Raw genomic sequence first — 25,687 nt, forward strand, 5'->3', positions numbered from 1 at the left:
ACATTTGACTCCAACTGAAGAGGGGGTGACTTTGCTTCCCTGCCCTTGGCAAGCTGTTTTGTGAGTTTTTAAAAATATGGGGGTGCATTTAAGAAAAAGTGCAAACACAGAAATGCAGAAAAAGAAGCTATCTACTTCTTTGTTTTAAAGAAAAAGAAGCAGCTGATACTTGCAAACAGGCCAAAAATCCTACTGGCTTCCAGGCATTCAGGAGATACTTTTAAAGTAGAAGGGGGGGAAAATATCCCCCTCTTCTTTTCAAACATCTTGAGTTTGTTATCTCTCCCTTATGCCACTTGGTGGTGCATGAGTGTGTTTTCCACCACCGCACCCCCACTCTACTTTCAAAGCAAACCAGCGAAGGTAATACAGAAAGATTTTTTCCTTCCCATCTGCAGGCTGACCTCAAGATGATTTCGCCTTTTTAATTCGAGCCTCCATAACTGAGCTTGGCTTTTAAAACTGCACTGCTCGGTCCAAGAGGGGGGGCTTGGCCCCCACTATTTGTTTTGCAAAAACAGATATATTTAAATCTTTTAAATATATATATTTCTTCCCATCTTTCGCTTCCCATCTTTCGCATTTTTAACGCCGACCCCTTGGGCCAGTATGGATAGCGAGACATTAGGAGGGGCAGGGCACATATTAAGAATTCAATATTACCAGTATATCCCTGGCTCCCTTCCTGTCTTCCCGCTCAGGTGGAAATTTTTTAATTATTATTATATTTTTTTTTTTCAATGGTTAAGAGTTGCTTTGTTACTTTTAATCTTTAGAAATCCACTTTTGGGAAGTTTTCCTGGAACCCATGAAAGCAAGATTGGTGGTAATGGGGCGTTTTTCCCCTCCTTTTTAGCCCGTATATATTTTTTTCTAATTAATTTGTTTTTCCCCTAACTAAAATCTTAACTTGGATTTTCTGTTTTTTGAGAACGCAAAAGAAGGAAATCGCGAGAGCTCCTCCTAGCGACTGACTGCGGGTATTGCAGCCTGGTTCTCAACCAGGCAGAGAACAGACCAAGCGAACCACAAAATCTCATTTTCTTTTTTTACTATGCGGATAGAAAAAGTTCTGCTGTCAAGGGTGGAGGGCTGGTCTCCCCATGGAAGGAAATGGGCAGGTTTAGCTTTAAGAAAAGAAGACGGAAGGGAGAGAGGAGAACACTTTTCAGATACTTGAATGGGATTCCTCCAGAGGAGGGGGCAGGATCTGTCCTCCATCCATCCCAGAGTACAGGACAACTAATAATGGGCTCAAACAACAGAAAGCCAGATTTTGGTTGAATAGCAGGAAAAACTTCTTAACTGTTAGAGCAGTACGACAAGGGATCCCAGGACCTCGGGAGGTGGTGAGTGCCCCAACCCTGTAGAAAACTGGACCACCCTCAGTCCGATCTGTTTTGATTCGGGTTCCTGCCTTGAGCAGGGGGTTGGACTGGATGGCCTTCGAGGCCCCCTTCCCACACCAGGATTCTAGGATTCACATTTTACACAAGGATTGAGCAATGTCTCAACCGTATTACATCATCATCTTGAACAAAACCATCTGTCCTTCGTCAGTGCTGAAAACCTCCAGTTCCTTATGGACTGGAACATGGGAGCCCCTAAAAGCGACCCCTTTCCAGAAAGTCACGGGGGGGGGTCCTCGATCAAAGCAAACTGGAGCTGGACGGCCCACAGGAAATGAGGAAGACCAAATACGAGGTGGATTGACTTCTCAAAGGGAAGCCACAACCTTGAGTTTTGCAAGAGCTGAGCAAGGCTTGCTTGCTTATCTATCTATCTATCTATCTATCTATCTATCTATCTATCTATCTATCTATCTATCTATCTATCTATCTATCTATCTATCTATCTATCTATCCGTCCGTCCGTCCGTCCGTCCGTCCGTCCGTCCGTCCGTCCGTCCGTCCGTCCGTCCGTCCGTCCGTCCGTCCGTCCGTCCGTCCGTCCGCCGTTTAAGCAAGGTTTTTATGGGGCGAGCCACCTTCGTAGACTCAGTCGTCGTTTTTCGCTTTAAAAACGTTGCCTTCGAATGATGTAAGCCGCTCTGGGTCCTTTTTACGGAGAAAGGCAGGGGACAGATATTTTAAATAAATAAATAAGACACTCTGCTTCAAGGAGGAACTGCTTCCCGGAGACGATTTAGCAACAACTTGGCTTTCGTTTGTATTTTCGAGAGAGCTGCGCACATCCATGCAAACACATGTCTTGTTCCAGCTGTGTGCAAACAGGGTCTCTCTCTCTCTCTCTCCTGAAAGCCCCCAGCCAGGCTCATTTGCATATTCATAAGCCCCTGATAAATTAATCATGATGTCAGCAACATGCACGCTGCACGGGAGGCGACAGACGGAGGCTGTTCCCCCCACCACCACCACCACCACGCTGCACAGGTTCTGCATCCCTTCCCATCTCCCAGGTTTTGTGCCTTCGCGCCGCTCCTCCCCTGGGAGGTTCTCCCAAACAAGCGCGTTGTTGGGCTCAATGGGAGGAAAACCCAAGAAAGAAGGGCCGGCCCGCCCATCCAAACGCAAGTTTGCCTTGCAGGGGGGGAGCAGGTGTCCGCTCCGGAGGATTTGGCTTGACAGGAACTTTAAAGGCATAGCTATCCAAGGTGATGAAGCGACGTTGGCGGGTGGATTCAACACACTCTTCAAAAGTTTGGACTAAAACCTTCAGTGGACGTCTTGACCCTGCAAATCTGGAGTCAGAGGCCCCTAAAAGCCTCTGAGCATCTACGGAGTGCTTTCAGCCGCTAGAGACCCAGACGCAGGATTTGGGCAGACCTTCGGAAATGGGAAACCGTGTCGGCAAACAAAGACTGCATGCCCAGATGCGGAGTCCACAAAACAAAAGGCGATAAGTTGATTTTACTTCCTTGGGCTCCATGATCACTGCAGATGGGGACAGCAGCCACGAAATTAAAAGACGCCTGCTTCTTGGGAGGAAAGTGATGACAAACCTAGACAGCATCTTAAAAAGCAGAGACATCACCTTGCCGACAAAGGTCCGCATAGTCAAAGCTATGGTTTTTCCTGTCATGATGTATGGAAGTGAGAGCTGGACCATCAAGAAGGCTGACCAACAAAGAATTGATGCTTTTGAATTGTGGTGCTGGAGGAGGCTCTTAAGAGTCCCATGGACTGCAAGGAGAACAAGCTTATCCGTTCTGAAGGAAATCAACCCTGAGGGCTCACTGGAAGGACAGATCCTGAAGCGGAGGCTCCAGTACTTTGGCCATCTCATGAGAAGAAAAGAGTCCTTGGAAAAAACTTTGATGTTAGGAAGGTGTGATGGCAAGAGGAGAAGGGGACGACCGAGGATGAGATGGCTGGACAGGGTCATCGAAGCGACCAACATGAATCTGACCCAACTCCGGGAGGCAGTGGAAGACAGAAGGGCCTGGCGTGCTCTGGTCCATGGGGTCATGAAGAGTCGGACACGACTTAACGATTAACAACAATTATCCACCTTTCCCAGCATCCGCAAGGGGGGGGTGTTGGAACCAATCTGCAGATATAGGAGGAGTCTCCTCTCTCTCTCTCTTTTTGGTAAGTCCAAGATGGTACCATTTCAGTGGAGGCCCCATGAGATGACACAAACGCCAGAAAGCTGTCCCTGCGTGTGTGGTTTTAAGCAACTGCCCCCCCAGCCCCCCCCCCGTGTCCTCCATCCCGCCCTCTGTTCTCAACAGCGGATCACGAAACAAACCAAGGCGGGCGGCAGGTGCAAAACGCGGAACATTTTAATTCAAACCACAACACGAAGGAAGCTCAGGAGCCAGACAAGAGAGGGGGACAGGGAACGGCGACGGCCCCAGCCGGGTGTTCGCTGGGTGTAGATCCCCAGCTGGGGAGACATATGCGCGTGGAACGACGTGGGCCGGAGACCGACAGACAAGCAAGCAAACGAGCATTCATTTGGGCAGCAAAACAGACACACCGTCAGAGTCAGTGGAAGACCCGGGCAGAATACCCCAAAGGTTTGAGAGAATGAAAGACCAGATCTTATTCCTGCAGCAGAGAGATTATGTCATGGTCCTTAATGCCAAATTACTCCCCCCCTTCCCCCACCCCAAGATCCGGTTCCCCATTAGATTTTTTTTTTAAATGGGGAGGATTGATTCTCCTCTCCAAGCCTTACCTGACCCTCTCCCCCCCAATGCGACTGGTTCGAGGCAGCACAGGATTCACCAGAGAAAGCCACCAGCTTCCCGAGAAATTCCTGCGCCTGATTCTTTTAACTATGTGGCTCCACCGGAGAGGTGGTAAACCTTCGGCTCCCCAGAGATTTCGAAGGACAGCAACTCCCACCATCCTGAACTGGCTGTGACAGATGGGAGGTGTAGGTCTGCTGCCGGGGCGCATCTCCTTTAACCCATCTGCACAACTGATCAAGTATCATGGGTGTGGATATTTGAGAATATCAAATACAGGGGCAGAAAGGATCCATAAAGCCACATTGTAAACCACAAATGTTGGACACGGCCCCCATCAAGAAGGAACAGAGTTTAGCCCAAAATCTAAGATGGAAAGTGGCCCCAGAATGCAAGGGTTAGCAGCTGGAGAGCTTTCTCATTTGGGTCCAAAATCTTCCCCAGGGTAGCTTTTCTGGGAGAATTCATTGGGAATTCAAAAAGGGTATATGACCAGGCCTCTGAACAAGTATGGTAGGACCCCCTTATCCATGGTTTCTTATCAACGGCCAGAAAATATTTAAAATGTTAAAAGAAAATGATCCAGAAAAAAACCCTATTTTCACATGTATTAACAAAACAGGCCACTAGATGGAGCCAGAGACGGTGTTATGAATACAGTACAGTACTTGTTGAAGAATACTGTACCTAGAATGGTCCCTGACACCCTCTAGTGGCAAGTTCTGGTAATGCATGTGAAAAATCTTTTTTTCCCCTCTTATCATTCTATAACTATAATGTTCACTATTATACACGGTTTTCTGTATCCACAGGGGTCATGGAACCAATTGCCAGAGGATATAATGTTCTTACTGTATTTCCAAAAGCGCCAATCCATCTAAAAGTATTCCACTAGTTTGTATTGATCAGAGTTGCAACCAAGGCTTGGAAAAGTTACAATTTCACGGACAACAACTCCTGGGAGCGCACTGCTGCGGCTGAGCTGCTGAGGGACTTCTGGACATTGCCGTCCCTACAGCAACTTTCCAAACTGAAGTGGCAAGTTGCGGAAGCCTCTCTCCATGCTCAAAGAATTTTTTGCGCATGCAAATGCACCCAATTTTTCTACCCAAAGGAGCAGATGCAGGCTCAGGAATGGCGGTCAACTGCTATGGAGGCAGTTCTAAGCAACGCCATCAATTCGGAAGCAGAGGCACGTTAGAAACAAAACACAACCTCCCATCATCCACCGCCGCTCCTTAATTTTATGGCAACTAGAAACAGCTGGTCAACCGACAATTAAGATTTAGATTCTCAGGAAGAGGAAAAAAAATTGTGCACAAGAAAGACACTGAATAGGGGGTGATCCAGCCTCCCAAAAATGTGTGACTGTCTGTTTTAGAACGAGGATATAGCTGTAGCTCGTCTGGGGGTTTCATCTCCGGCTCAGCCATTTTGGCCACAGCTTCTCCGGCCAGCTGCTAAGAAGCAGCAGGAATCCAGAGACATTCCTCTGTGTTTTAAAAAAGGGAGAGAAATTATGCAATTGTGCAGAGAACATTCAAGGCTTCGCATAAACCCGACCAGGCCCGTGGTTAAATGGTGGAGGAGCTTTGGGCGATTGTCAAGACGCTGGGAGGGAGCACCGGGGGGGGGGCAGCCCTGCGTAGCTGGCGGCCCCAGAAGCCTGCAGGAAAGACAGTGTGTATGTGTGTGTCAGATAGGAGATCTGCAAGGTCAAAACTGGGTGGGTGGGTGTCACGTTTACACTACACATTTGAACCGGTTTAAGGGGAGTTGATGGCGCCGGCTCGCTTCAAAGCATCCAAGGAGAATCCTTCCAAATTCTGTTAGGGAGCCTCCTTGGTCACATTTTTGTTCCCGTTGAGGTTAGCAAACCTTCTCCAGTGTTTTAGTCTAGATGGGCATGAACGATCGGTTCGTGTCGGTTCGTCTAGGGGCCGAACGGGCGTTTCGGTGGTTCAAAGCCCCGCCTCCTCCATGGGACGCCCACTGGGAACCAGCGCCCAGAGGAGGCGGGGCAGGGAAGTCGAGACGCTGCCGCTGAGTGGGCGCCCACCGGAGGAGGCGGGGCTTTGAAGCACCCGTTCAGCCAGTAGACGAACCGCCACCAACCACCGAACCGGCAACTCAACTCAGAGGTGCTGAGAGACACAAAGACAGAAATGGAAACACAGGGGTGTGGCGCTGCCCCCCATTCCTGCTTAGGGGTCAGCCAGGAGGCACAGTCCTCTTTTGTTGCCAACTGGTTGATTCCCACCCTCCACCCCCCCGATGCTTTCCAGAGGTAATGGACCAGTCACCCATCATCCTCGGCCAGCGTGGCTGCTGAAGGGGTGTTGTGGTCCGAGAGATTTTTAGAGAGCCCAGTTGTGCATGGCTTGAAGCAGAGCCTTCCCCCCCCCCCCGGCAAAGCGGGCTTGTTGAAATAATTTAGGGCACTTGCCCCCTGGTGCAGTCAAACTGAAAAAAGTCCTGATCGGCGTGCCACCAACGGCAGGAAGAACGGGGGTGGGAGAAGAGACAGGAGGATGGTTCCCCTTAAAACATTCTTGGTTACCTTCTGCCTCCAACTTGCGTCGGAGCTCTGCCGTTCCTTAAAAATGTGTGTGTCCCCCCCCCCCGGACCGCTCTCTCAGAGATGCTCCCTCTTGCAACACACAAACACCCACCCACACGTCCATAAAAAAATCATGGAGAACTACATCTCAGCAACGAGGCCCTCAAACCCACACTGCCAAGCTTCCCTCCTCGACCCCACTCACTGCCTTTGGGGGGGGGGGAAGCAAACACCAATTTCATCCACGGGAGAGCCCCAACCGTGGATCGGAACTTGCGCCCTCTCCACCGAAAGCGCTTGTATTTCCCCGGTGCAGTGTATACCAGGCGTTGGAAGGAAAAAAAACAAACAAAGGGAAAATGGAAAGAAAATCCAGGCCAAGGGCAAGTTCGGTGCAGAGAACGTGGATTCGTGTGGTCCAAAAGTTTCGTCGAGCGTTGGGATTTCCGTGGGGTTCGTGTATTGCTTCCCCCTTTTCCCCTTCTTCGATGTGAGGTTCCCCAAGCGCATCGCCAGAGAGGGCTGGGGGAGAAGGGGAAAAGAAGGGGGCACCCCGTCCGCCCCGCTCTTCCCGATGCTGCCCCCCCCAACGACTCCCCCAGCCGAACAAAAACCTTCTTAAGATCCGACCGGCTGGATGGGAAGCAGGCTGCCGAACTTGAAGTGCTGGATCACGGGAAATTTCTCCAGGCACTGAGAAGGGGAGGAAGGAACAAGGAAGCAGGGATAAAGCCAAAGACACAGAGAGAGAGAGAGAGAGAGATTCAGAAAACATGAATTAAACCAAAAAACGAGGAGCATCAAAGTTTTGCTCTAGAACAGGCGGGGGAATCACACTGGCCAATCGGTTTTTACGGCCCAAAGTCCTGGAAGAACCAAAAGTCACCAGAACTGGCCCCTAGAGGGAGCTGGAGACTACAGGTTTGCTCTCATCCACATGTTTCAGCATCCACAAGGGGCTTGGAACCGACACACGTGGAAACAGGGGTGACCACCATTTCCTCGGGTTAAGTACCCACACTAGAGGTCCCTTGAGATGGGGAAGGATCCACCGAGTCTTGCCTGCCTGTGTCCGTAAATGCTCACCTCAGCTTTATACATGCGGATGAGGCCCTGGTTGACTTTGGACCAGGAAGGGACAGCGCTGATGTTCCACAACTGGTTGGAGTGCTCAGCGAAGGGGCCGGTCTTCATCTGGAAGGCAAAAGGAGCACAGGTCAAGAGGCAATGCTGTCAGAAGGCCATCTTCCTGACCCCCACCTCGTGCGAGCAGAGAGAGCCTCCCTGGCAATTCACCAAAGGCCCACCTCTGGTGCTCGACCGGATGGGCAACCGAAAACCTTGACGTTTTACAACATCTATCAGAATGACCGAAAAACAGGGCATAGGTATGGAAGTCCAGACATAGGCAATGTGGGGGGAAAATATGACATATTAAAAAAATTAAACCAGATGCAACACCGAAGTTTAGTAAGAAATATTCTCCATGTTTTCATTAACAAAGCAACATCTTTCTAGCATTTACCACCTCCGAGACCTTCCTGAACAAACAAACACATTACCATCCTCCTCCATTTATATCTTTATGTAGCAGGTAGGCGCTATTACGTGGACTTAAAGGTGAAAAGCATCAGGTTGTTCCTATCCCCTGAATCTGCGGGGGATTCGTTCTAAGACTCCCTTCCGTGGATGCTGAAAAACGCAGATTACAGCAAACGCTATTAATAATAGCGAACGGCATACATAGCGTCATCTCTGGATCCTTCTTGTGGCAAGTTCTGGTAACTTTACCTTTAGAAATATAGTTTTAGGATCTCTCGTTTCATATTTTCAGACCGTGGCAAAGTCAATCAGCGGATACTGAACCTGTGGATACAGAGGCCCTCCTGCATTGCAGATGGCCTTAAACTCTTGTTTTTTTTCATGGGGAAGAAAGGGCGATAAATCCTTTTTATTGGTTTTTACTGCATTTAATAACAACAGCTGCAGCACAAGGAGCCCAGGGAAACCCTTGGAGTCGGACGGTGGGAAGGGCCAAGGCGATTTCTGGGCCCCTCCTAAGAACGCGGTGCAGTTTCTCAAGGGAAGAGAAAAATGCAGCCAAACTTGCCGGGGAAGTTTTCCGTGACGTTATAAACCACAAAGCCAGAGGCGCCCGGGCTCAGAAGGAACTCAGGAGGAGGACCAGGATCTTTTGACGAGGCCGGCTTAAAAATAACTGGTCCCCTCCAAAGCAAAATGTAGAAGGAAGTGTGTGCAGACCCACCGGCGAGTTTTAGATATTTCCAGAGCAAAGAACAAAGGTTGCGACACTTTGGATCTCCGCTCGGTGTGAACTCCAAAAGCCAAACCGGTTTCTTACAAACGAGCCTTCCGTGCGGTTGTGTTAAAATGCTCTGGAAGCACACACACACACACGCACATAAGCAGAGGGAAAGAAACAGCTCGCATGCTGAGAATCCAGTGACCTCATAACTCAAGCACTGTTGGTAAACCTCCCACACTCTTACACACACACACACACACACACACACACACACACCCCAAGGTCCAATGTTTTTTCCATAGCTCCCGACAGCTGCAACGGATGTAGAATTCTGCTTCCTCGCAGCCCTCACGCAAGCCAGAGTGAGACTGAGTTTTCCTGGTGGGACACAGACACACAACAGAGAGGTAGAGCACTGGTTTTCTTACCTATGTTCCCCAGAACACTAAATGGCTTTTGCACGGAACTGATAATCCTCCTCCTCTTCCTCTTAGAACTTCAAAGCTGGAAGGGACCCTACGGGAATCCTCAAGTCCAGTCCTGGTCAAGGAGGTGTGCTGGGGATTCGAACCTCTGGCTCCACGGCCAGATGCCTAAACCCCTGAGCTCTTACGATGCTTGTGTAAAAGGCCTGAAGCTTCCCTCTCTCTTTCTCTCTCCCAGGGTCGGAGGAAAGAAAATGAGAGCAGAGCAAAGCGTCTGAAGATCACCTTCGGATTTACAGGGCTGTGTCCCGTCACACAAAGGCGGGCGATGATTTGCCAGCTTTTGCTGAACAGAGGTTATTTCAGAATTCATCGCGTTTTCGACCCGTCCGAAGAAAGAAAAGTTCTAACACATCGGTTCCCAATTAGCCACGCCCATGGGAACGCCGTGGGCTCCCCGCTGGGCTCAAAAGGGAGGCATGGGAACCGTCCTGACGCCCGGGCCGACGTCCCGTCGCTTCAGCCTGTGAGCCACAACCCGAGGCAGGGCTGTGGAATCGACGGACTTGATGGGAGAGGTCGAATCACCAAAGGCTGCCTTGAAAATCCTCGGGATTGTGGGGCAAAAACACACCTCCGCGCCGCGGAGTAGGGGGATCCGAGGGTCCTCCACCCGAGGAGAACTGCAGGGCAGCTCAATGGTTTAGGTATGGTTGGGAGTTTGATTCTTCCACTGGGTCCCTTCCACTTCTGCAGTTCTAAGAGGAGGAGGAGGAAATGAAACACCCAAATTAGGTAATTCAGCTGGCTGGATAGCTCAGTGGCTTTGGGATCTGGCTGCGGAGCAAGAGGTTGGGAGTTCGATTCCCCCACGGTGCCCCCTTCACAGGGGCTGGATTGGATGATCTCATAGGGCCCCTTCCTGCTCTGCAGTTCTGAGAGGAGGAAAGGAACTTGGGGACTCAATTCACCCATTCGATGTCTAAAAAAGCAGCTTCTAGAGGGTCAAATTCAGAACCCGGCAATGTCAAGTCTTGGATAAGTGACCCTTGCTATCCCAGCTCCACCGACCCCCCCCCCCCCAACTCTTGAATCGAAACATCCACCCAGACAATCACGGTCTGCTCGGATGCAGGATGCTCGGCGCTCGCCGATCCCTTGGCCCACCCCATGAAGCAAAGCGCAGCCCGGCTGTCAGGGCCGTGCGGGTTTCGCTCGCCGGCTCCCGAAACCGGACTGCCTCTCGTCCGAGAGCCCCAGCTCCTGTTCGCTCGGGGTCTGGGACCCAAAGGGCACCCCACCCGTTTGGGAGCAAGCTTCTCAAAACCAACATCTGCTCCATCCAGAGAGCTTGGGAACATTTTGGACTGGGAAGAAAGGAAGGAAAGAAAGGGAAGGAGAGAACCGAGAAAGGCCCCCCTCCTCCTTCTCGCCTACTTCCCTCCTTCTCCTCTCCTATATATATATATAAAAAAAGAAATCTTAGCTCATTCTGGTCACAAAAGGGAATAGAAAGAAGAAAAGCAAGCTGGCTAGCTGGAGAGGAAAGCAGAGAGAGAGAGAGAGAGAGAGAGAACGCAGGCCTGCAGTGACCCCAGGGGAGACGGAGTGAGTCAGGGCAGCCATATTGAGCAGGAAATTACTCACAGGCGCTCTGCGTTCCTCCCTCTCCGTTCCCAAGAGAATCGGCCTTTTGTAAATGGTTCTTCTGTCAGTTAAAAAGAAAAAGGAGGAGGTGGAAGGAAGGGAGAGGGGGGCGATCAGCAGCCTGGTAGAGCACCTTCCTGACTGAGGCTTCAAGCTAAAAGCCAAAGCCCATCCTTAAATTTAAAAAAAAGCCCAATTTAGAAGCCAGATTGAAACTGGGGGGGGGGGGGCTGGAGCGGAGGGGGTGGCATAGGGAAGAAGAGGGCCGAAATCGGATTGCATGGCTTTTTGGAGGAGCACAAGGCTGGCCTGGTGTTCTTGGCACCCAAAATTTGCACGAGAGGAGCTGGCATCTTTCTCCTGGTTAGATCTCCCCCCCCACCTGTCCGCTGAGGGGCACCCCTGCAGTTGGCCGAGGGGTGCTTCGCTCTCCCAAGCTTTTTTTTGGGGGGGGGGGAGGCCGGCTGGACGAGCAGTCTAGAAGGGGGGGACACGCTTCACACACAAAGGGACCAGCCCCAGCTGGGAGAGGTGGCCGTCTGTATGAAGCTCTCCAGGCTGGGCCTCCGGAGGAGAAAACAACAAGGTTTTGCGCCTACGGAGCAAGAAAAGCAGCCAGATTTTTGTTTTGGAGGGGGTGAGATCTGTAGCCGTTAAGACAGCGTCACACAGCGAGGCAAACAAAGGAAAAACAAGGCCACATACTTTGGGGATTATGAAAATGAAAGGAGGCCCTTCCTCGTTGCCCAAAATCTGGCCTTCGGGGGCCAAGAGACCCCAATATAGACCGGAGGGGGGGGGGAAATTAGGCGGGATGCTCTAAATACTGGACATCTGCTGGTCGGGGACTGTAATAAAGATCAGAATCGGGATCCGAATCCGGACAAGGCGCCTAAGTCCCAACAAAAGTCTGTCCAGAAAGATGCTCGGGACCTGCGTTTTTCTCTTGGACAACAGCTTTCATCCAACTGAGAGCTGACTGGCACCCTTATGCGGCCCGGAATAAAAACAACCCATGGGCTATTTTTTCATTTGTTTATCTTTTTTGGGATTAGGTCCCCTCCTTTCTGTTCCGTGGGAACTGTCATGGTGGCGCTCTGCCACCAGGGGTCACTCAAGTGCCCTTGGGGGGGAAGCTGAAGACGCGGCACTTGGGCGCCACCTAGTGAGCTAACACAGCAATAGGCAAAATATCTGTACTTTATTACGTTTACACCACCCTTGCCTATAAAAAGCAGAGAATACTGTACAGGGAGCCGTTCTACTCTCTACTGAAGGACTCTGGTGTCTGCGGGGGATCCGTTTTAGCCCTTGCCCCCTCCCCGCGGATGCTGAAGAACGCGGATTAAAGCAAACGCTCTACAAAGCAGGGTCTCTGGCTCTCTCTTGTGGCCAGTTCGGCTAACTTCTTTAGAAATCTCCCTTGCTTCCCGCCCCAAAATAAGCCCTACCCCAAAAAATAAGCCCCAGTGAAGCAAAACCCCCTCCCTCCACCCTTGGGTAGCCACCAGAAGTAGGTGACAGGACTGCAACTGAATAAATGTAGATGGTTGTCCATGAAAACAATAAAACATCCCCTGGAAATAAGCCCTAATTCATTTTTTGGGGGGAGCAAAAAAATAATATAAGACCCTGTTTTGTTTTCGGGGAAACACGGTGTTATTTCTATTATTTTTCTTTTAATATTTTCAGGCTGGGGGGAAATGAATCCGCAGATACGGATCCCGCAGATACAGGAGTCCTACTGTACTTGACCTTCTCAAAAATCCTGTGAGGTGGGTCAGGAGGAAGGGTGTACTGTACGATGAATCCAGGGTCAATGGGGGGGGGGCAGGATTTGAAAGATCTCTCTTCCAAAGCCTGAGCTAACACGCTACTCACGATGCTACAATAAACGAGGATGGGTTGGGACACAAGGGTTGTGTACCACAAGCACTCGCAACGCAATCCTCCTCTCTGTTGAGGCACGCTGCTCTCTTTACTCAAAAGCCACGGGAGGTCTAAGCTGGAGAACCCGTTTTTGGGGTGCAGGAAGAGTCGTTGCCCTCACAGGGGGGAAAAAGCAAATTATTTCCGAACATTGGTCAGAAATTCGCCTTGCAAACCGGGCACCGAATTTGCATCCTCTTGCTTACACGTGGGCACCTGGGGGTGTCGGGGAAGCTGGGGGGGGAAGGGGGGGTTAGCATCGAAGCTGTAAACAGTTCTGGAAAAACAGGGAAGGAAACCGGGGAGGTAAACCTTTCGCTCGGCACACAAGGGTGTGGTTTACAAGCCAGCTCTCAGATCGTGGGTTGGACTTCAGCCCGGGGGGGGGGGGAGAGAGAGAGAGAAACGAGTTTCTGGCTGAGCCGTTCGCTCGCTGGGTGGCCTCAGGCAAATCACACAGCATCGGGGTCTCCCCCCCCTCCTTCCGTCTTAAAAAGAAAAAAAAATTAAATAGGAACAGTCACACGGAAGTATCGAAAGAAGGAAGCGAGATCGTAAAGCGCTCGGCCCTTCGAAGAAGCCAGGCAGGAAAAGGGGCCCGGGGTTGGGGAGCCGTGTCTTCTTTTCGGTCGCCCCGGGGGGGGGGGGGATGTTGCTGCAGACCGGCAGAAAGTTTCCAATTCCCTGCGTTTAAAGGGGAAAAAACCCAGCGGCCGGGACAATCAATTCGCCATTTACGGGACCAAACGCATCTCGACCACAGTTCGTGGATGTGATATTGCCAGCTGAGTGGGAGCCGTAAAGGAAGTCCATGTCAGGGCCTGTATTTACACACCCATTCTGGGATGAGCAGCCTCGCTCATCAAAGGGGTGACATCCTGACCCAGTCAGAGACGGTGTTCGTGTCGGTCAGCCTGGACAACGTTTGCCGGTCGGTGGTGCCGGGGCGGCCACTCACTTTCGATCCTCTCAATTTCAAGAGAAGGAGAGGGTGGTGTATGGAAACCCTCTGGGGTGGCTGGATCACGGTAGCCCCTTTGCCGTAGAAAGGGGGTGACACGTCACCCGTGGGGTGGTACACGCCAAAGACCGCAGCCCAGTTGAACTGGAGAGCCTGCTGTTGTGTGAATGCCTCCGGGCCTTGCTCTTTCCTGGGTCAGCCTTCTATCCATGCGATACAGCTTCTAAGGCACCAGCGCCTTTCTAGGTTTATCGGAACAGATACTCCCTGGGGGGGGGGTCTCGCTGGTCCAAAATAGTCGGCTAGCACAGTGAGATCGAGCCGACAGCAAATTGCATCTAATGTGGTGGCATCACCACCACCAACATCATCATGACAAAGATGAAAGCCAGCACAGACTAGTTGTAAAAATGCTCCGGTGGGACTCAAGAGAAGCAGGATAGAGTTTCCAACGTCACTGGATGAAACCGAGGAGGGCCCTCTCACCCTCTGACTGATCTACCTCGCAGGGCAGAGAAACCCTATACAGGTGGGACCCCTTTATCCACGGGGTCAGGACCCGCTGAGTCACTTTATCCCTGGCCTGAAAATATTAAAAGGAAGAGAAAAAAAAACACTAGAAAACCGACAGAAGGAGAAGCTCGGCCTCACCTCCGTGATGAAGCGGATGCACTCGAGAAACATGTAATCCTTATGGTTTTCGTTGACCACCTTTTCGTCCACAAAATGCCGCGGCTCGAGGTTTGGATGATCTGAAAACAGAAGGGCAACATTTCAGAGCTTGTCCGTCAGGCGGGGCGGATTTCCCCAATTAGATGCCCCAGCAAGAAATGTCCAATATATCTATATCTATATCTATATCTATATCTATCTATCTTTCTTTCTTTCTTTCTTTCTTTAATGATGTAGTTCCCAGAACTGGCCCAGAGAGGGAGCCAGAGACCACACTATGTATTGGGTTCACTCAAGAAATATATTTCCACTGTGACATTACCAGAACTGGCCATTAGAGGGAGGCAGAGCCCAAGCTATGTACAGCGTTTGCTATAACCTGCGCTTTTCAGCATCCGCGGATGCAGGGGTCCTACGGTATAGCCCAACGGATCCAGCCCTCGTTTCGGGGAGACCAAGGCGTGAAACTCGGCTGATCCTAAGAGGTTACCTATTAGCTGCGAGCTGCCCCATATGAAGGGCAGAAACTGAAAGTCGTCCAGCCCCCAGACCCCTTGGCTGCCAGCCGGCTCCATCCGGTAGGTCTTCTGGAGTTTCCGCATGACTTCCAAGTACCTGGAGAGAGAAGGAAAAAAGGCAGAAAGGGAACGGGGTCAGCCCCACTGGGGTGAGACTTGCCAGCAGCTGGCTCTGCTCGTGGAACGAGGAAAGCTTAGGAAAGTGACTTTGCTTTTGCAACGAGGCCAGAGCCGGTCACGCAACACAGTCGCGGGCCCTGGGAAGCGGGAGCGCCCTGGGAGGAGATCCCAAGCTCTGAGAGCGAGTCCCGGCGACACATTCAGCGGACGGGAAACCGTGCCACCTACGATGAGGACAGCAGAGGGGAGGAAGACCCCGGGGGGGGGGGGGGGAAGGTCTGGACCAAGAACAACAGAAAGGCCAAAATCAGGCTGGAGCAAGCAGACAGTGCAATTTGGTCAAGCTTGGAAGCTAGACTGCTCCGGGCACTGGAGGGTCTCTCTGAGCAGTGGCCTAGATACCTCACTGACTCTTCCTGGAGCCGACCTGTCGCCTGATTTCTGCTAATCCAGACAGGCAAGGCCAGGATCCCAGTCAAGAGCTTGGGGGCCCAGACGTTCATGGTCTCGGGGCCCCCAGGGGCCCCCAAAATTTGTGGGGTATTTTACCTTTTTAAAAAAAGGTCTGGCCAGTAAAGGGGTGCAGGAAGCTTTTTTGTTTCCCCCCCCCTTTTTTTCTGGCTTTTTCTGGGTCATTGCTGCCCCACCTATTGTGGGCATGGGGTGGAGAAGGGACCCCATCCAGGCGACGTTTTCAAGGAAAGCCTTCCTCTGCTCCCATCCGGGGCCGCTGGAGAGCATCGCTTGGAGGCAAGCCCCTGGCCCATTCTTGCCTCTTCCCCTCCCCTGGGGCTTTACCTGTTGAACACTTTGAAGACAATGGCTAGCTGGTCGTCCACCCGGAGAACGCCGATTTTGCAAAGGCAGCAGAGGAAGGAGGCAAAAGCCGCTTCGTGGCCTGAGAGGCAAGGGTAAGAAGACCCGTGAGCGCGTTCGTGTTTCGCATTTACGGAGGCCGTCTAGACCCCAGAGGACAAGCTTCGGGGGGGGGGGCTCGGGAGCATCTCCGAGGCGTCATCTTAGAACGGCCGAGCTGGAAGGGACCCCTAGGGATCTCCGAGCCCACCTCTTCTCCAGAAGGCACCTTGGAAAAGGATATTTTACAGCAGCACCCCGCCGTTTTTGAACGCTGGGGTCCTGCCCCCTTCCCCAAACCTCTAAACCCCCATGCCTGATCAAAACAAGAGCGTTCAGAATTTAGAAGCCTGGGCACCTTCACGTCCTCGTTGAAACCCCAAGAGAAGGTGACTGCCCAGCTCTGCCTTCTTTGTCTTCTTATTCTTTTGTGGGTCTTTTTTTACTGCTTTGCTCTTTTTCTAGTTCAATGCTGGAGGGGTGCTTCGTCAACCACTATCCTGCCCACCCCCCAACCCCCAGCCTGTTTGTCCTTCGCCGCCCCAGCTGATGTGGGTTAAAGAAAAACCATCCAGGGATCTCCCTGCACCCAGATTGCTGGGGGGTGGGGGGGTTTCTTGTTCCCCCAAAACTGTGGCTACTTTTGCAAAAGCTTTAAGAGAGGTGATTTTGTCCAAGGGCACCCTTGATGGGAGCGAGAGAGAAAACGCAGAGGATGGGAAGGGCAGGATCGAACCGGCGACGGGCAACAGCGCCCACTGCTGGGCAACAGCTGCTTCGCAAGGGGCTCCCCAACCATTCCATCGACACTGAAGCCGAAATGCTTCGCAAGAGCCTTTGGGCAGAGCAGGATCCGCACCCCGATCGGCTTCGTTACGTTTGCAGCCAGGGAGACGATGCCCTCGGAAAAACCCCTTCCCCCAACAGGGACGTTTGGCAGCTGGGGCGACTCAAACGATTCGGTCCGAAACTCGACGGGGCCGATCCAGATTCGGTCCGAGCGGCCACCGGAACATCCGGGAGGGAAAAGAGGGGAGGGCGGGAAAGCCGGCGCCCGGTTCCAGGGTTACCTGTCCCATAATCGATGCGGGTGGAGTTCCCCACCGCCTCCTTCAAGTACGTGGCCACCTCGGGGACGGCAGCCGCCTGCTCTGCGGGGATCACGGAGGCCACCAGCTTCTCCGCTCCCTTAAAGAACAAATAAGAAACCGACACAGTTGAAGAGTTAGGCCAGCCCGCGTGCCCCTCGGATTGCCCGGGAGGAGAGAGAGACGGCCTTGCGGATGCCAGAACCCAAACGCTGTGTACGGAAGAGCTGACCCTCCCAAATGCTGTTCTACTACAGTTCCCATGCTCCTTTACTGGTGGGGGAAGGCAGCCCATCCTCTCCGCATCACACGAGGAGGAAGCAACAGGCCTGCCCGCCTACGAGACACCGTTGCCGACCCCACTCAGTTCCTTGCGCTCTGCCTACCTGGTCCAGCTTGGCGTACCACATCCGGAAGGCCTTGTTCCCGAAGCGCGAGGGCTGGTCCACCGGCGGGGTCTCGTCGATCCACTTGTCCAGGACGTTCAGGAGATCGACCAGCTTCTCGATGGGCTAACGAGAGAAGCAGACGCGGTTTGTTCCAAACGAAGATGAGACAATAGGACACGTGTGTGCGTGTGAGTTCTGTGCACACTGTTGGGCAAACGCAAGAGAAAGGCACTTCCTTGGCAGGCCACCCACGGGATGCAACCGCCTGCTAGCTTTTGCAGATCAGGGGCCACATCCTCAGGCTTAAAACCTGCGTCAGGTCGCTAGCACAAAGCACCTGTTGACGTGAGGGGCTGCCACGTTGCCTCCGACTCACGGAGACCTGGTGAATGAGCGCTCTCCAAAAGGCCCGTCCGGCTCAGCTCTTGCAAACTTCAGCCCATGGCTTCCTTGAGGGAGTCTGCCCATCTCGTATGGGGTTCCTCCTCTTTTCCTGCTGCCTCCTGCCTTTCCCAGCAGCAGGACGGCCCTCTCCAGAGAATCCTCTTTCCTTCTCCGGATGGGCCCAACGGAGAACAGCTTCCGTTTTCCACCAGGGATGGGGACTCAAGACTGAGGACTTCCTGACAAGTCGGACTTCAGTCGCACCTCTGACTTGAAACTCCACTCATTTTTGTTTTTTTCCAATGACTCGGACTCAATTTGTGACTCGGAACCCACCCACCCCTTCCTTTTTTTCTTGGGGGGGGAGCCTGTTTTTAAGAGGTACTTGGGAGCCAGGACTTGGTACCAAAAATTCGAACTCGAGACTCAAGATCCAAAGACCTGCCAACATCTCTAGTTTCAACAGCGCCTAGAGATTTCACATAGGGTGGACACCGATGCGTGCATGTCCATCTATTCAGAATTCTTGTTGTTCATTTCAGTTACTAACCAATGACCTTTTTTTAAATTGTACTATTTACATTTGTTGGCCATGTGCCTCAAAATTAATCCAGCAAACCAGATTTCAAATAAAAACAAACCCCTACACGTGTGGCGGGATGGGAGGGAATCAACCAGCAGCGTGACTCTTGTGTTTCGGACATTCGCTCCGACTGCAATCTGTCCATCCAGACTTCGACATCTGCGCTGCAAAAACGGGGGCCACCATTCGAGCCGCGCCGGAAAGCAATTCCACCTTGAAGAAAGCACCAGCTGCGGCGGAACCGTTGACTTTGCTGGAGGCGTCCTCCGCGAGAAGCGTGCGGGTCTCCTGGGGCAGAGTTCGATCTCGGCGCGCCGTCAGCAGAAGGGCAGGGGGAAAACTGCCGAGCCCAGCAACTTCTCAGTATTAACAGCGGAGCGAGGGAGGGGGGAGGCAGGGAGAGTGCATCGCCTCCTCGGCGGGTGGGCACGCGCAAGGAGAAGGAGCGCCTCTCGGGGGGGGGGAACGTCTGCAGAGTTCTTGATGAGCCGTAGAGATCTCCCAACGCTTCCCGAGCGCTGGGGGATGGAAACCCCAGGCGCGTCTGCTGGGAAGGGGCGTCAGCTCAGGGGGCGGCAAGCTGGGAAGGGCTGGATTTGTCCCCTAGCATCTCCGGCCTCAACGGCAATGACATTCAGACTCCGCGGTACTGAGTTCGAGGCTTGTGACTCAGTATAAGGCAGATGCCTACGTTCTGACCTACGCTTTACACCAACATTCTGCCGGCTTGTATATTAGCTATGTTTGGACAGTCGGACCCAAGAATCCGCAGGGGATCGGTTCCAATCTCCTCCACGGATGCCGGAAAACGCGGATTATAGCAAACGCTATTTTAACAGCAAGCATCGTACATCGCATGGTCTCTTGGCTCCCTCGCCACCTCCCGTGGTCATGGGATCCCTTGTTCTCTCCTGCTCTAAAAATGAGGAAGCTTTCCCTGATATTTAGCTCAAATCTGGCTGAAAAACACAGATTATGGCAAATACTATTTTGATAGCGATAAAAAAACAAGGTCTCTGGTTCCCTCTGCGGCTAGTTCTGGTAATATCAAGGTTAGAAGTGTATATTTATGGAATTTTTCTTTTAATATTTTTAATGCTTTCAGACCAGGGATAAGTGAATCAGCCTATACTGATGCCGTGGACAAGGGGTCCCTACTGTGTGATATTCATGCAGTGCTTTTAAATCCGCCTAGAGTCCTTTTAGGGAGACAGGCAGGGTAAAAAATATATTAAATAAAGAAACTAAATCAGTGGGTTGATCTGTTGTGAGCCACCTTGGGTCCCCCTAGGGACATAGAAAATAATTTAAAGGACGGACAGACGGACGGACAGAAGGAAGGAACACGCTGCAAGGGGACTCTACTTGCATTAAAATAATGAAGGGGGGAGGAGAAATGGCAATTTCTCCCTTATTTTTAATGGCAGCAGAAAAGAAGGAGGCGCTGTGTTTTGAGCCTCCACACCAGAGCCGGTGAGAAAGAGGCAGCCCCTCTTGACGCTCTTCCCTGCGCCCCCTCCACGGTACCTTGCTGAGTCCTTGCCTTGGGGAAAGGCAGGAGGGAACTGCTGTCGTGCATCCGGCCCGTCCTTCGCTCAGTGGCTCGAAAGCAATCCCACCCCCCCAAAAAAGAGCCTAGGTACAGGGAGAGAAGGTTCGGCAAAGCAGAACAGCCGAGGCTGTCCTGCCCTCAAAGGCATCAATCCATAAGGAGGAGAGCAGTGGGTCTCCTGGGGCAACGGACAGACCCCCCCCCATCAGACAAAAGCTGGCCTCTCGGCTCAGCAAGGGGTTGTTGAGGTCCGTTTCCTGTTCTGAAACGGGCAAAATCTCGGGCTTGCCAAACGAGCCGTCGCTTCACACTGTTGGCCAAGATGACAAGAGAGGTGGACCTCTCTCTCTCACACACACACACGTTCAAGGGGGACCAGTTCCAAGCCCCCCGTGGATGTTGAAAAACGCAGATTACAGCAAACTCTCTCTCGGTCTCGGTCTCTATATACAGGCGTGCCTCGGTTAACATAGTTTTCGGTTTATGGTCAGAAATCCATTGAAAATAATGCCTCAGGTTTTTTTCCGCAGTATGAAGAACGTTTCCCCAGGATGCATTGCGCCTGGGAGGTTTCTAGTGCCGCCCCCGTGCAGGTGTTCCCATGGGAAACGGCGTTTACGTATTTTTCGCATTACGGAACGTCCCGGGGAACACATTACATCCGTAAACCGAGGTGCGCCTGTAGTGTGGTCTCTGGCTCCCTCCCATGGCAGTTCTGGTAACTATATCTTTAGAAATAGATATTCCTAGGATTTTTCTTTTAATACTTTTACTACTTTCAGACGGCAGATAAGGGAATCAGTGGATACTGATCCCGCAGATAAGGGGATACAGTGGGAGACAACCTGGTGCTTTCCACTTACCTCAGACACTCGGTATTCGCTGGTCAGCTTCTTCCCCTTGACGCCCTCGTTCAGGGTGAGAATGAAGCCCATATAATCCGCATACGCCTGTTGAGAAACACACACACATGCACATGGTTGTGTAGAAGACCCAGAAAACCTCCATCACTTGTGAGCGTTCCAACACTGGAGGCCTTCGAGATAAAATTGGACGACAATTGGTCAGATCTGCTTGGATTTGGATTCCTGCCCTGAGCAGGAGGTTAGACTTGATGGCCTCAGAGCCCCCCTTTCCAACTCCATGATTCTATGATGAGCACAAATGATAGAAGAATGGAAAAACCAGCTTCCCCAGCTCCTTCGTCCTGCTAGGTTGGGACCTCTCTCCTTGAGGGGCTTGCGTTCTACCTGCAGGGAATCTAGAGGGGAGCTTTTTAACCATGTGCGCCCTCAAAACGGCCCAAAGTGGCACCAAACCATCACCCTGAGAGGAAACTCTTTTCTCAGCGGGAAACCCCAATTGCGCCGAGCTGGACGCCAGCCAACGAATACGCCCGCCGTACCTGGGAGCGCTTCCACTTCGCCATGTCGGGAACCATGTTGATCTCTTTCTTGGGGATCACGAACTTTTGGCACGGAGGAGGCGCCACCTCCTCGGAGGAATCTGGAAGGGGGAGAAAGAAGCCGAGACAAACGGGACTGAGAAGGCGGGATTCTTGGTTGGCTGCGCTATATATAGTGAATATATATCATGGTGTCTGGCTCCCTCCCGTGGCCAGTTCTGGTAACTTCATATTTTGAAATAGACTATACTTCTGGGATTTTTTTTTTTGATGTTTTTAGGTGCTCGATAAGTGAAATAGTGGATACCTGATCCTACTGTATTCTGGGATAAAGCTTTAAAAAGCTTGCAAAAAACAGCGAAGTTTTGCCCCCTAAAACAAGGGTGCTTGGAAAGTTAAACCCAACGCTCAAGGTGGGCAAGCCAAGAGGGGAGGGGGGGGAGAATACAGCCCCTGACAGCATCAGCATAAGAAGGGGCAGCATCTAACCCTAAACCCTCCTGCAAAAAGGGGGGGATTTACATATAAATGAGCTGCCTGGGGCAGCAGGGGGGACGCCAGCCAGGGCAGGTTTTAGCAGAGACCCTCTGCAAGTCAAAAGCCACAGGGAGAAATGAGGATGGTTAGGATGATGAGGCTGCAGGACCCTCCTCCCAGGCCTCTGGCCCTCCACCCCCTGCAGAAGGCAGGAAGCTCGTCCTTTCCTGCCAGCCTGGAGGGACACCCCCCCCCCTCAGAGGGAGGCTGCCTTGCAGATGTCCCCAGCTGTTCCGGGGATGAAAGAGCCCGCTCCTAAGCGCGTGCAGAGAGACCCAGGGCGCCTTTCCAGGGTGAATGCAGTTCCACCGCTCCAGCAGGGATGGGAGGACAGCAGCGGCAGAGAGAAGTTCGTGGCTCTAAATGGCACCTATTTGTCCAAAATTCACTCCCAAGAACTGGCTGGCCAAATCATCAAGGGCACACATCTGTCTGCATCAACCCATCGCCTTCGGAGAGGCGTCCTGCTACAACAAGGGGAATTCCGCCCTCAAATGTTACGGAATTCGCACTTCCTTCACCCTTTCGGAATTCGATCCAAACGGATTCGTATAAAAAAATTTCCACGGCTCTGAGTACAAAAGAGGCAGAAATGGGAGCACAGAGCATTAGGGTCCTTAATACACAGCTCAAGACATGACTGTTATAAATTAGAGGCAGGGTTTTTAAAGCACCAATGTAAAACACACACACAATCAAAGCCCCTTTCTGAGCCCCCCCCAAAACCCATGAGAATCGAAAGCATTGGCCAGAAGAAGGAAATGGTAAAGAGTCGAGGGAGACTCCAATCTAAAACATTTGAAAGGAAGAAACTACCGACCCCGTAATTTCTTTCAGGCCATGGGAAAGCGAAACCGCGGATACTGGTTCCGCAGATAAGGGAGCCCTAGGGAGCCCCCCAGAACCTGGAAGAGTGGTGATTCGCCCGGACATCCCCCGGACAGCACCAAAGCCACCCACTTTCTCGATGCCGACCCACCGGACCAAAGCCAAGGAATATATTTTTTGCACAAATCTTAAGCTCTAACCGCTTCTGGTCAAAAAGAGTCTGATGTTTTCAACTTCGAATTTTGATTTTCGCCGATATTTCAGGCGCCTCCGTGATTTATAAGCGCCCAACACTCCAACGCGAATACAGATCCTGACAACCGACATGGATTCAAAACTCTTGCAATTAAAAATAATAAGAATTCTCACTTCTCGGGAGTTTCTGCCTCCCACACTTGCGCCCTGGGAGAAGAACGGCTGCAGGCAGGCAATTTTTCATCTCGAGCCGTAACGATCTCGCAGAATTGCCCTCCTTACATGAACAGGCATCATTTCTGAAATTTGGGAAGCCCGCGGGGGGGCTGTGCTGCTCCATCTGCTGAGCTGGGCCTTGAAATCGTGACAAACACACACACACACACACAAATCCTCCCCTGCTTGAGGACTGGAACCTTGAAATGACTTTCAGACGCGAAGGAGCCATTGCAGATCAAAGGATGTAAGCAAGAGGCAAAAAGCCTGCCCTTCGCTCTCCCCCAAACGCATATAACGACTACCGGTTGTAGCAGAAAGCCATCAAGTCAGAGAAAACACGAAATCTGTGACCTGTGACAGCCCTCCAAGGTCTCACTGAACATCGGTCTACCCTCGTCAGACATTTTGAAAAAGTTTCTAGACTTTGGAGCTAGAATAAGTCTCCCAGATATCAATTTGTTCCAAACAGACAGCAGGCAGAATTCGATCTCTCTCTCTCTCTTTCTCTCTCTGCGCTTGCAGAACAGGCAGATCGAGCAAGTAAGCCAGGTTGCATATGAGGAAACACAATAGTCTCCCCATTTCTGAAAGGCAGCCACCCTCTTTTTCATTGCTGCAACTACACCCAGCCATTTAGCATTCTTGGAACAGTGAATTATTTGAACAGAACTCCCACAGGGTCCCTGCACATGGGAATTGTAGTCAGAGTAACCACTGCCATTTCGGACCAATCATAACTAGTTTGATAAGACGCTCTCCGCTGCGAATGAGCCGAGACTTTAAACTCTGGGTGCAAGAGTTTGGGAGTTATAGTGCAAAACGACAGGAAAATACTAATTTTCCCACCTCTGATAATTTGCTACCGAACAGGTTTGACCGCATATTCTCGGCTTGAAAAGACGCTTTCCTTGTCAGGGCAGATTTTCGGTCTCTCAAAACAAGAATACAAGGGAAGAGGCAGAAAAACATCTGCCAGAAATTCATTTCCACCACTCACAGCGGAATGACAGTGTTATAGAAGAGAAATTCTGAGGAAGGTTTGCTGTGCGAATCTGACGAAGCGAAACCAAGCAGCCCCAAGAACACCTTAAAGGCGATAAGAGATCATATTCAGCATAAATTTGAGTGAGTTGCGGGTGGCCCACTTGGTCGGGTGCAAGTGGCCACCGAAGGACCAAGGCAGCAGATGCGAGATGCTTTGGGCGGGGGCGGGGGGTGCCAGCTTACAAAAGCTTCGGCCAAAGGAAAACGGTCAGCCTTCCAGGTGACACAGGTCTCTGAGTCACAATGTGGCTAGAGCTACCGAAAGGTTCTTTGGATCAGCGATGGCCGGAGGGCAAGCCTCATTTAGGATCCATTTTCAGGGGGTACGTGGGGCAAAAATATTTCAAATATTAGTAATAAATCCCAGGACCCAAAAGGAGGGTCCTTTTCCAGGGTAAAGGGGGGGGGTCAACCATCCTTTAATTAAATGAAATAAAGGCAAATTATGGGACCCAGTCCCCCCCCTCACAGGCTCATGGAAAAGAGGGGGGAGGAAAAGCCCCCCTCAGTTCCAAAATCCCCCCCTTTGGGGGCGCAACTCCCCCCTTCCTGGAGGGCCTTAAAGGTTTGGGGGGGTCCCCAGGAAGCCCCTCAAAGCCCCTCTTTGGTTAGGATGATGGGGGGCAGCTCTTCTCCCCTCCCCAAGCCGCCCCCCCTCCCCGCAAGCGCCCCCCCGTGACATAAAAGGGGGCCCCGAGGGAGGGGCACGCCAACCCTGCAAGGTAGGCCACGCCTCTGAGGGAGAGAAGGGGAGCGGGGGGGTCTCCCCCTCCCTCACTTCCTTGCCCCGCCCCCTCAGGCCTGGGGGGGGCAGAGAAGAACAGCTTTCCCCCCCCTATTCCCCTCAGGACGTCGCCCCCTTACCGGCCTGCCGCTCGCTTTCCGCCATCTTCCCGCCGCCGCTGCCGCCTGAGGTAACCTCAGGAACCGTCACTCCGCCATCTTGGGGACGGGCACCTGAGGGCTTCCGGGCGGAGCCGCAGAGACCGGGGCGGCCATTTTTGGAAAGGGCAATTGCGTCCTTTTCTCTCTTCCTCCTCGGCGTGCCTCCGCCATCTTGGGTAAAGGCGAACTCCAGTGCACGCCCCCCGCGTGACGCCCGCGCCGCCATGACGGCTTAGGGCAACGGGGGGGGAAATCCTAGAGCCCTAGACTTCTAATAGAGCTTCCCCGCACAGGCAACTTCCGAGCTCTGTGTCCATTTTCTTTTATCTCCTCGCGAGTCGGCGCCCAAATCAAGCGCAGAGTAAAGAAAAGGAAATAAAAACACACACACACACCTCGAGGGTCTTACAATTTTCCGTCCTCCCTTAGCAGGCTAAAAAAAAATAATATTTCAAATGAATCAGTACCA

The 25,687-nt window shown here is 52.0% G+C and overlaps 1 protein-coding gene across 1 annotated transcript; it reads right to left on the reverse strand.

Annotated features, from left to right (window-relative positions):
- Nucleotides 1-6,952: 6,952 nt before the first annotated feature.
- Nucleotides 6,953-25,353, reverse strand: PTPA (protein phosphatase 2 phosphatase activator). Its single transcript, XM_020794881.3, has 10 exons — nt 25,198-25,353; nt 21,511-21,611; nt 20,969-21,055; nt 17,584-17,709; nt 17,180-17,297; nt 16,053-16,152; nt 15,107-15,231; nt 14,596-14,696; nt 7,803-7,910; nt 6,953-7,409 (listed from the first exon to the last, which is right to left on the reverse strand). Exons 1-10 carry the CDS (start codon nt 25,220-25,222, stop codon nt 7,335-7,337), a joined length of 966 nt encoding a protein of 321 aa, XP_020650540.1. The 5' UTR covers nt 25,223-25,353; the 3' UTR covers nt 6,953-7,334.
- Between the last annotated feature and the right edge of the window lie 334 nt (nt 25,354-25,687).

This window comes from Pogona vitticeps, chromosome ZW-PAR (assembly GCF_051106095.1).
Source record: "Pogona vitticeps strain Pit_001003342236 chromosome ZW-PAR, PviZW2.1, whole genome shotgun sequence".
Taxonomy (NCBI): domain Eukaryota; kingdom Metazoa; phylum Chordata; class Lepidosauria; order Squamata; family Agamidae; genus Pogona; species Pogona vitticeps.